The sequence below is a fragment of the Archocentrus centrarchus genome, chromosome 24, assembly GCF_007364275.1.
Source record: "Archocentrus centrarchus isolate MPI-CPG fArcCen1 chromosome 24, fArcCen1, whole genome shotgun sequence".
NCBI classification, from domain to species: Eukaryota; Metazoa; Chordata; class Actinopteri; order Cichliformes; family Cichlidae; genus Archocentrus; species Archocentrus centrarchus.
This window is the reverse complement of record NC_044369.1, coordinates 20,055,214-20,067,242: the sequence shown is the minus strand read 5'-3', so window position 1 is coordinate 20,067,242 and position 12,029 is coordinate 20,055,214. Positions and strand designations below refer to the sequence as shown.

Genomic DNA, 12,029 nt, shown 5'->3' with positions numbered 1-12,029 from the left:
CTTTGCAATGCATTTATCCCTCTGAACTACGCCCCGAACAATGCGAGCGGGTGCTTCTGCCATTACTGCACTTTGAGTCAGGAAGTTAAATACTCACACGCACACAGACGTGCACACACTAGAGCTGATCCTATTAGCAATTACATCATTGACACACTGGCACTCACATGATGAGCATAAGAACATGAGATGGACAATGTGTCCATCCACTCTGTCAACAAATGGAGGAAACTCCTTACATCAGAGAAACAGATGAGTTTTTGAAGGACACTGGAGTTCTCCAGTAAAAAAGTGCTGATAGGTATTGAAATGTTTCATCTTGGACCAACATTAAAGTGGAAAGCTATAAAGAGGGTACATGTTTTAGTCTACAGCCATAACATAGTTACATGTTTTACACTGCGCTGGTCTCTGAATTTTAAATCAGTCTTACCTCCACCTCACAGGAGAAGTCAGTCCCATCCAGGAGGGTCACATGACACACAACCAGCTTCATCTTGTTCTTTCTCACCAGACGAAGAGGAGACTGGAAAATAGAGGTCTGGCCTTCTCCTGCCTCCCCTTCAGCCTCCACCGCTCCCTCCTGCTCTTTCGTCTCCTCCTCTGCTCCTTCTCCCTCTGTTGTCTCCTTGGTCTCTTCCGGACTTTTCTCTGCACTCTCTTCCACCTTCTCCTCCTTGGCAGGCTATTGGGGTTTGCAAGAAATAATAACTTTCATCTATCTTCTTAAAAATATAAAAATGTCTTCATTACTCTTTGAGACCAAACAGTTTCTGCGTGTGTAATTCCCCTCCAGTCTGAATTTGCTCAGAAAAGGCACAGGCGTTTCTTTTGGCTTGATCACTGAAATGTTGATGTCACTGGGTGGGCCTGGGTGGCTTAATGTGATCACTGGATGGAAGAGTTCATGTGTGTGCATGAGGGAGAAAGACTCGAGCGCGCACAGAAAGCCTTTCTTTGTTCTTTTCTTGATTTAACAGCATTTTTAAGCAGTCTGCTGTAAACTGTCGATACACGTCAACATTATCTGAACATTGTGGGAAAAAATGGCACGTCTCATCCTTGGGTTTCTTGCAGTCTGTCTATCACGATGTGTGGCAAACTACTGTTGGGGAACTTTAATCTCTCTGACCACTAATTAACATGTTACAGGGCACAATAATACTACTACTACTACTACTACTAATAATAATAATATTGTAGGGTCTTTACCTTTACAATACAAAGCACCTTGAGGCGACTGTTTGTTGTGATTTGGCGCTATATAAATAAAACTGAATTGAATAATACCAACACTGGCCTTGCAGTTTCATCTAGTGTTTCCATCAGGGTTTGATGTAAATGTATGAATACAGATAAGGCTGATGTTACATGCATGTTACTTAATCTTCATTTCCACCGACACTATGCTGATGCTGGTACCTTTGGTGCCAGCAGAAGTTTGGGGTAATTTCAGTGTGAAGAAAATCATGTCAGGCAGAATGTGTGCATCTTCACCTATAGCCAGTGATTTTAGTGGTTCCAACTTTGGGCCCAGCAATTTTATAACAGAGTGCTGATGTCAGATTTTTTAAACACAGGAATCCAGTGTTTTTTGGTGGAAATTTTTGGGAACTTGTATTGGCACAGTAGAAGTGGGCTATTAAGCTTTCTGCAACCACTTCTAAATATGACTATGTTCCTCTGGACAGAATCAAAGATTTGTTTCCAGTTTGCATACTACATTGATACATAAGTGAGTGGTACTAATCTTCTCATCGGTCAATAGTAAAAAAGGGATCTCCTTTGTTTTGTGACTCTCAGGATCTAAAAGAAAACCTCCTGTCCACTGCTCTTTAAGGCATGTGCTGTGGAGTGGTGCAGTGAACATGTGAGCAGTACCTCAGTTTCTGCGCTTGCGTTGGAATGAGATTCTGCTTCTTTTTCCTTCACTTGCTCTGACTTGACTTCCTCCTTCTCTTCCACTTCCTCTGTGTGACCGTTCGCTTCTGGGGCAGGCCCCTCCTCTTCCTGCGTCACCTTGCTAACAGGTTCCTCTGTGGGGGGGACCTCCTTTTTCGGGGAGGTCTTGATGGGTCAGGAAAAAAAAAAAAAAAAAAAAAAAAACACACACACTTTTAAAACGAACCTAGAAGTTCATTAATTTTCTAGCAGTTACAGTGAGCCTGAAAAACTATTGCTGCTCAGTAATTTAAGTAAGATTTCCTACAGAGCTATGACAATATAACAACAGTGAACTGGCTTTACCTGGGTTTGAGACTTCTGCTTCTTAAGCCATGTTGGCAGGTATCGAGATATTCCTTTGCCTTCCTTCCCCTCTTTTTCCTTCACCTTTGCCTTTTCTTTCTCCTCTATCTCAGCGTTTGCTTCTTCCTGGGACTCTTCCGTGGCCTTCTCCGATTGGTCAGGCTGAGCAGCTGACTCCTCTGCTTTCTCCTTCACCTCTGTCTCAGAGCCTGCTTCCGTTGTCATGGTGACAAGTCAACCTGCAGCGAAGAACGAACAGCGATGGAAAAGCGTTTGATTTGTTTTTTGTTTTTTTTATTTAACCTAACAGATACGTACATGATAAACATCTTGTTTAGGGTTTAGTCAATCATCTTGGCTAAAGGGAGCTACATAACTTGAACAACAATACATTTTTGTTCATAACAGAGATTTCAAAGAACCTGACTGATTTGAACCCCTTATTTTGACAAGAATATAAATTTTTCATGGCATGCAACATCATCTTCATCATTTATAAATGAGCCACATTGTCCTGTTTATTTTTTTTCTTTGAGGTGGATCAGCGGTTCTCCTACACTGGAGGTAAAACAGAATATAAAAAACAAAAAAGAAAGCGCTTATGTCCTTTAAACATGTCATAGAAAAGGTTTATATAAGTTAGCTGATTCTGACTCACAGCTGCTAATAGATGAGCTCAACTGTTTGAAACACTGGCTCTTGGATTGCTCTCTTTTTACACAAGAAAAGAAAAACAAATGTTGGGGATGTCATTATGCAACCCAATAAGTTTCATCTGGGTCAACAGCTGGTTACAAACATTTGCTCAAGCACACACACAGACACACACACACACACACATAAAAGAGAAAGAGGGTGAATTACTCAATTCCTGGTAATGTGAATCACTGGTTTTACCCTGCAGCTGTGGTCAGCATACACACTCTTCAACCCAAATATCTTTGGCAGCACTGTCCACACACACCCCACCACAAAACAGACACTTTCATTTGGGGTGACACAAATTTTGTACATAAAGATGACACTGATAATGAAGACAAGTCCACCCACACAGGATGCCTACCTGGCTGAATCCACAGATCACTTTATTCTTTTTTATACACATGTAGCTCCACCCTGAGGGCTAACCATGAATCATACGCTACAAAGTCATTGTCATTCACTGCGCTTTCAATTGTTCTGAATCTCTGACTATTTTCTCCATCACCCAGACTAGGCCTTTCTGGCCTCATTCCTCTGATTCTATTATTCATCACATCGTCTGCATTTTATTTTCTGACCATCTTACCAGCTTTCCGGCTTTTTTTTCTGCCCTGCCACCTTCAATAAGGGAGGACGTGCACACACCCGCCCACAGAGCAGCAGTGGTGTGCAGGGAGGGGGCTGGAGTAAAAATAGAACAGGTCTCCTTACGCATGATCGGCTAATGAGGTAAAGTGGGGAAGAGGAGGTGTGTATGTAGGATGCAAAAGAGGCTATATACACTATGTACCTGTACAGATAAAGTTTTGTTTTTTTTCACTTTAAGTGGTGGCATTATTTTTATGTTGAGCAACATTTGTAAATATGTGGCACTCACCTCCAAACCCACTGGTTCCTACTGAAATTTTATGCATGTCTGTGTCGAGCTTCTAGGGATGGGCCTTTCAATCTGCCTTTAAGTCTAACACTCAAGTAATGACTGAAATATGTCATGAACTATTGAATGAATTTGGGGCACCCAGAGGATGAAGCTTACTGATCATGGTGACCATGTGCTTTACTTCTCCAATGGAAGAGAAGTACATTCATGATGGATTTTACACAAAATGATATACAGATATTTGATATTCAAAGAGAAGTAAACCTAATAAGCAAGTTCTGGTGCTCCCACAATGCTTATTAGTTTGTTTTTAGTGAGATATCTTAATCTCTTTTGGTCATGCTCAGGACTATTTGTATTGTTAAAAAATCTGAATAATTCCAACAGGTAAAAGGTTAAAGTAGTTAATAAGAGCAGAAACCGAGGCATTACAAGTAGAGACAGGTGCTTCAACAATACTAAAGCCAAAGTTTTCCCACCCCTGACCCCAGTTAACCAATCTGCATCAAATTCTTCAAACCAGAAAACATTCACCAATAGTGTTGCATGGATGCAAGCCCACAGCTAAGGTTAATGACAGTTTCAATTCTGTGGTGGCAGACATCTCTACAGGTTATTGTAGGAAAGTGTTCTTTGGTTTTTCTTGGCTTTCCATTTCATGAATTAGCATAGCATTTGTTGTAGTGCTCAACTTGAGGATTGATTGGTGGTCCTACACGCAGCTACTCTGTTGAACTGCTGATAAACACAGATATCTAATCAGCTAATCACATGGCAGTGACTCAGAACATAGGCATATACAGTAGACATGATCAAGATGACCTGCTTAAGTTCAATGTGAACATCATAATGGAAAATAAATGTGATTTAAGTGGCTTTGATGGTTGCTGATACCAGACAGGTTGGTGTGAGTATTTCAGAAACTGCTGATTTATTGAGATCTGAATGTGCCAAAAAAGGGGAAATATCCAGTGAGCAGCAGTTCTCTAGGTGAAAATGGCTTGTTGATACCAGAGATCAGAAAATGCTAGAGAATTGCCAGACTGTGTCAGAAGACCACACCAAGAACAGGAAACTAAAGCTACAATTCACATGGGCTCACTAAAATAGGAACAGAAAATTGGTAAAATGCTGCCTGGTCTGATGAGTCTCAATTTTTGCTGTGACATTCGGATGGTAGGGTCAGAATTTGGTGTAAACATGAAAGCATGGATACATCCCACCATGGGTTTTTCAATGGTTCAGGCTGCTGTTGGTGGTGTAATGGTGTGGGGGGGGGATTTTCTTGGCACACTTTGAGCTCCTTAGTACCAATTGAGCATTGTTTAAATGCCACAGCATACCTGAGTATTGTTGCCGCCCATGTCCATCCCTTTATGACCACAGAGTACCCATCTTCTGATGTCTGCTTCCAGCAGGGTTACACACATCTCAAAACTCAAATAATCTCAAACTGGTTTCTTGAACATTGCAACAAACTGACTGTACTCAAATGGCTTCCACAGTCATCGTATCTCAATCCAATGGGATGCGGTGGAACGGGAGATTCACAACTGTGCAAATGTGTGATGCTATTGTTGAATATATCCAAGGAGGAATGCTGTTCTGAAGGCTAAAGGGGGTCCAACCCCGTACTAGCAAGGTGTACCTAATAAAGTGTCTGGTTAGTATAAACAAACAGTGTTTATATCCTGGTGACAAATAGCACAAATTCATTTCTCCCCATTCATTTAGAAAAAGAATCAGTCTTGGCAACTTGAAATACCTGCCTGGACTTTTTGCCAAAATGGCTGTCAAGTGGCAAGACTTGGATTGTAGGACTAGGATTGGTAGAAGTTGTATTATTAGTAGTATTTATTTGGATGCTGTTTTAGATGCAATGAGTAGCATCATCGATGTAAATTTAGTTAAACTGAACACACCAAATAGTTAATCATTTTAGTTACAACACAGGGGGAAAGCTATTTTAGAGATGGTTCTCATTTAAAACAACATGGACATTCTCACTAGACTAAACTATGATAGTAGGAAAAAAAATGGCCATAGTCCAATCCCCCACAATCTTGTTATTGGCAATGATCTTCACCATTATTTCAGTCATCATAACAAGTCTGTTACTACCTACTAACTGCAGTTCATACTTCTTTGAAACACCGTTTCTCAATGGACCAGCTCTTAGTGTGCGTTTGTGTGAGCTGGCATCAGAGTGGAGCTTCGTCACGGCCATTTAGGCCTGCTTTAAACTTGCCCTCCTTCTCCCCAACTGTTTAACACCAGGAACCTTGTTCTACCTCTCTCACAACTATCTAGCTCACCCTCTTCTCCAGGGTGCCTCTTTCTCTTTTTCACTAAATCTCTGCACTCATCTCTCTCCTCTCTTCCTGGGGCCCCTTTCAATCCCCACCCCCAATCACCCACTGGTATTATCCCTCTAAACTCCTCCTCTCTCTCTGTGCTCTTCCCACAGTCCATATAAAAACACCAATGACATTATTACAATCTCACATCATAAACACACACACACACACACACACACACAAAAGACAGTTTATGGCAGGAAACTGTGACAGAAGTTTCTTATAAATGGGGTCAAATGTGGGCTGAACATGCCAATTCATAAACCCCTGTATAAGCAATCAGAAGATGTTCCAAAGTTTTTTTGCTCCATCAGGGATGTTTTTATGCACAATTTGTCTAGAGGCATGTACTGAAATACTCAGGTGTTGTGGTACATTTCATCCTATTTCACAGCCAATTAGTAGCGTTCAAGTAACCCAGATGTCTAAAAAGACACAAAAATACCCTGCAGATTCACTGTAAATAAACTCAGACATAGCTAGTACTGCCAGCTGAATAAGACAAGTTATTTTTTCTGTTTTTGTGCACTCTTAGGAGAATTGTTTCTGATTTTATTCAGTCTCATCCCTTTAATGTGATTTTCATTTCATGAATTGTTTTTGCATAAGACCATCACAGCAGTAGAGATCTGTCAACAAGAAAAATGTACCTTTGTATATTGCTGTACAGAATGTTACTGCAGTAACATTTTCTGCTCTCCACAGCACAGTGAATCCTTACTCAGCCTGTTACACCTTTTATTTTACAGATGAACTGTTAACTAAATGGCAAAATTAACTGATGAACTAATGACCTTACCTGCTGTTGCCTTCTTTCCCCTGCAACCCTTTTCCTTCTTCTGACCTCCGGTTTCCCCCTCTATTTTTCTCACTTTCTGCCTCTATTCCGTTTTCCTTTCCCTTCACTTTCGCTATCCACCTCTTAGCAAATGCCTGCCCTACAAAGTGTCATTGCCATTTTCCTCCTCCATCCTCTCCTCAGAGTGCTGCTTCCTCTCAGGACGATTGCTCAGAGAAACGAGGGCAGAACATGAGAGAGCATGGGAAGGTTGGGGGTGGAGATAGTTAAGAAAAGTGTGTGAGGGAAGAGCAGCAACGAAGAGAGCCTGAAGAAGGATGCAAGAAGGAAAGCGGGAAATCAGGAGAGCGAGAGATCTCTCCAGCATGAGAGAAAACTGCTGTCTTTCTGTTTGTTCCTTGTTCACATTTATGCATGAAAATCACTCAGTCAAAATCGTCTTTCCAATCAATACACTTTCACTTCCTGTGCAATGTTTATTGCTTAAAGGAAAGGAGGCATCTTGCTCTTATATTACCTGCAGTCACATGAGCCAAACACACACCCGCCATCTTCTCCACTTACAACTTTATTGCTGTCTGACTCGGTTTTAGGGTTGCCATCATAGCAACGACAACTTCCTGGCCTGGACTGTGGCCAAGAGATAAAAATTTACAACAGGCAGACACAGGAATGGGTGATAAACTGAGTGTCAACCTAGTGCCTGCTCATTTGTTCATTTTCATCTGCTAAAGCAGATATGACAGCTCTCAACTATACAAACACGTACATACCTGCTTTCCTGATCCTGTGGGGCATAAGTGCAAGAATAAAGGGGAGTAACTGGTTTCCATGGCAATGGCATTCATGGGCTACAACAATAAATCCTCGTGGAGACAAGAGATTACCACAGCAAAAATACAGATTAGTGGACGAGAGCTTCTGTGACAATAGAGATTATGACCGTGTCTAAACCCACTTCAAACCACATCAGACTTACAGCAGATACATGCTGGACCTACAACTGCAACAGCTACTTTTCTCCCTCTACTCCTACCCTAAATGAACCAATAACAACCAAAAGTCATACCGATACTGCCACTGAAACACACAACTCAGATTCAGCAGTTCTAAAAGATGAGCGAGACTGAAAATTTCAGTTTGAAACTGACTTCAGTAACAGCTACCCTGACAGACTCACTTAAGATTCTGTTCTTCATGCGATTGCAATCGGCCTATAGAGTCGGGTGATATTACAGAATTATGCTGGGCTAAGGTTATATATTTTGTGCATGGTATCAAAACACCAGACAGCAGTCTCTACTGATGGAATATACAGCTGAGCTCAGTGATCTATGAAAGATGGCAAGTAGCGCAGAAAAGTATAACAAGTAAAATGGTTGCAGGGATTTCAGGTTTAGTCAGCCAACACGAGCAAAGTTTTGCGCACGATGCTCTACAAAGCTGCGAGTAAAGAGGGTAAGCATTCACACTGGATCTCTATTCAGCCTACTGATGTGCCAGTCACTGCTGTGGTAGCAAATGTGATTGGGTCCTGTTACTGGTAATGATTTATGGAAAAACATAGGGATGTCCCTGGCTACTTCATCTAGAAGTAATTTAAATTTGTTCTTATACAGGTATATTGCCATGTACCTGTATACATACACACACACACACACACACACACACACACACACACACACACACACACACACACACACACACACACACACACACACACACACACTTCAGTGAAAGTCAGTAAGTTACGAAGGCATGTGAAAAATAAGACACCACTCATACCTATTAAACCTTTTTTGGATTACACTCATAGCGCGATCTTAAACATCCTGGCTGAGTATTCTGAATGACCGACCCCAGAGGTACTGTTTACTCAAGGTATTAAACTTTATTAAAACAACAACAGTTTAGTTTCAAAGTTCTGAGAACTGAAAAGCATCTTAGCGACAAAGTTGTGAAAAAAAAAAAATACAAAGTATAAAGTTTAAAAGAAGAAGTGCCCAGGCAGATTTAGGTTTTGCATCTGAACTCTTCATGTTCCTATAATAATTAAAAAAAAAAAAAAAAAAAAAAAGCCTTGTGAAAAGTAGATTGTACATAGATAAACTTGTTGCTCTGATTTAACATTTTGTTTCCCGTGCTCTTATCTATAGAGACAACTGCACAAAGTTGTGGTGTCTCCATAAAAACTGCCAACGTAACTGAGAACATGTAAGAGCAAGACCTGCACATCACATCATTAAAAATAGTATAAATTCAAAAGGAAAATTGATATATCAAATGATAATACATTACTTAGGATACAACATTAAAAATTTATTTTACTTTACGAGAGCATCTGGCCGTCACACTGTCTGCCGAGAAAAATTCCAGCCCTTGGAGAAATGTAGTTGATGACCCCTGCTCTTGTGGATATGTCTTTGTTTGGCCTGTGTTTCAAAGGAGGAGACAGCGAAATAGCTGCCAGCGTGATGACCAATCCCTGAACAGTTTGAAAACGTTTTTCCGCTGCAGATACCCTACCTCCTAAGCTTTGGTCCCTAGAGGTAGAAGAGGGGATGCAGCATTATAAGGCAGTGCAGAGCCTCCCAGTGGACTCAAATCCACATACAAAGTGTAAGGACAGTAAGAGCCAGATTCCCTATTTAGCCAAGCTAGCTAAATACTACCTTGGAGTCTGCAGCATCTGTGTACAGTGAGGGTTTTTTGTTGTTTTTTTTTTTTTTGTTGTTGTTTGTTTTTTCCCTTTCTACAGTAAAGGGTTTTGTCACAGCACAGAGGGCAAGCTGCTTCATCTCCTCCAGCTTTCCCCTTATCAGCTGCTGCAGTTCTGGGTGAACAAAGGGCCCATTTTATTTTTTATTTTTTTAATTTGTTCTCACACTGAAATCTTGAATACTACAAGAATGTCCATTTCATGTGTACCAGCTGAATAATGGTCACAGCTGCTGTGAGAAAAAGGCAAACACATTTTTTACTGTGACATGTCTATTTCAGAGAAATACTGTGAATTATACCAAGGAAGAGCTGTTATAAGAGCAACGTGTATTAAAGTTTACTGAATGTATCGTCTATGTTTTGATCTTCTTTAATATCTTTCTGAGAAGTTTAGGTGTCAAGTTTAGGTTTACTTTATTGTTAGAAAGGGGTGACTTGTCCAGAGGTGGGGTACACTCTAGACAGGTCACTTGCCTATCACAGGGAGTACCTAAAGAGAACCCATGCAGACACAGGGAGAACATACAACCACCAGAGAGAAGAGACCCAGGTAGCCAGCAGATTTGACAGTAACATTCCTCAGAGATTTTGGTCCATATTGAGATGATAGGTTCACACAGTTGCTGCAGATTTGTCAGCTGCAAATCCATGATCCTAAACTCTTGTTTCACCACATCCCAAAGGTGCTCTATTGGAATGAGATGTGGTGACTGTGGAGGCCATTTAAGTACAGTGAACTCATTGCCATGTTCAATAAAGCAGTTTGAGATTGTTTGAGCTTTGTGACACGGCACATTATCCTGCTGGAAGCATCCATTTATAAGATGGGCACACTGTGGTCATAAAAGGGTGGACATGGTCGGCAATAATACTCAGGTGGGCTGTGATGTTTAAATGATGCTCAGTTGGTACTGAGGCACCAGAAGTGTGCCAAGAAAATATCCCCCACACCATTACACCACCAGGAGCAGCAGAAACAGACTCAGAGCAGACAACATTTTTCCAATCTTCTGTTGTCCTATTTTCATGACCTTGTGTGAATTGTAGCCTCAGTTTCCTGTTCTTGGCTGACAGGCACTGCACCTGGTGTTGTCTTCTGCTGCTGTAGCCCATCACCTTCAAGGTTCAAAATTGCTTTTCTGCATACCTTGGTTGTAACAAGGTTATTTGAGTTTCTGTTGCATTCCTGTCACCTGAAAGCATCTGGCTATTCTCCTCGGATCTCTGACGTTAACAGAGCCTTTTCAGCCAGTACTTGCTGGGTATTTTCTTTTTCAGACCATTCTCCGTGAACCCTAGAGATGCCTGTGTGGGAAAATCCCAGCAGGTCAGCAATTTTTAAAATACTCAAACCAGCCTGTCTGGCATCAACAACTGTCAGCCTTCATCCTCATTCTGATGGTCATTTCAAACTTCAGCAGGCTGTGTGGACCATGGCCACATGCCTAAATGGATTAAGTTGTTCCCATGTGATTGGCTGATTAGATATTTGTGATAACAACCAGCTGAACACATGTACCTAACGTAGTGGCCCCTGGGGTGTATATTTTTCCACACTGATATTATCATGAAATTTCTTATTATGCCACCACCTGTACAGAGTGCAACAGTTTTTCTAATCCATACAACCTTCTGGGCAACAGTTTCACATTTCAGCAAAAAAAAAAATAAATTATTCCTCTTCCAGTATACTCACCTGATCGGCATGACTCCCCAGACCCGCATGTGCCAGCTAGCCACCTGAAGCTACAACAGCTTCAGGTGGCTAGCATAATCAGCGGTAGCACATGGCAAAACATTCACATGTTAAAGCAAATTTATACACAGTGTTTACTTTGCACAACAGAAAATGTGTTCTTTATAAAACAAAATGATCTTTGTATTTCACCACAGAATGCACAGGATGAAGCCATGAAGTATTTTCTGGCAATAACCTAGCTGCCTCACAAGGTAATTAAGTAGAGATAATTTACTGAATCATTTATAATTTTGGCCTGTTGGTGGTTTTAAAAGAAAAGTTACGGATCACCAAAGTCAGTAGGATGCATTACCCAGGCACCATGAATGTCTACAATATATCAGAGCAATCATTCAAAGCTGAGTGGTGGGCTGACCAACAAACCAGCATAGCTATGCTTAGCCACACCAGTAGTGTTGTTTAAAGTACAAAGATATTACAATTTTCTGTTTTTCTTACAACGCGGCTCCAGAAATCTCAAACCTAAAAATTTTGAACTAGCAACAACTCTTCAGAGGCGTTATCTACATGTAAAACCTTACTATTTACACAGATGCAAGATGACTACCTTCGCATCAAAGCTGT

At 41.0% G+C, this 12,029-nt stretch overlaps 1 protein-coding gene across 1 annotated transcript in view; it reads right to left on the bottom strand.

Annotated features, from left to right (window-relative positions):
* The window catches only part of epb41l2 (erythrocyte membrane protein band 4.1 like 2), a 53,722-nt gene that overhangs the window by 30,373 nt on the left and 11,320 nt on the right, over positions 1 to 12,029 (bottom strand). Inside the window, 3 exon segments of the mRNA XM_030721420.1 lie at positions 434 to 685; positions 1,882 to 2,067; positions 2,248 to 2,486. Of these exon segments, the coding sequence (XP_030577280.1) occupies positions 434 to 685; positions 1,882 to 2,067; positions 2,248 to 2,472 (663 nt within the window). The 5' untranslated portion in view covers positions 2,473 to 2,486.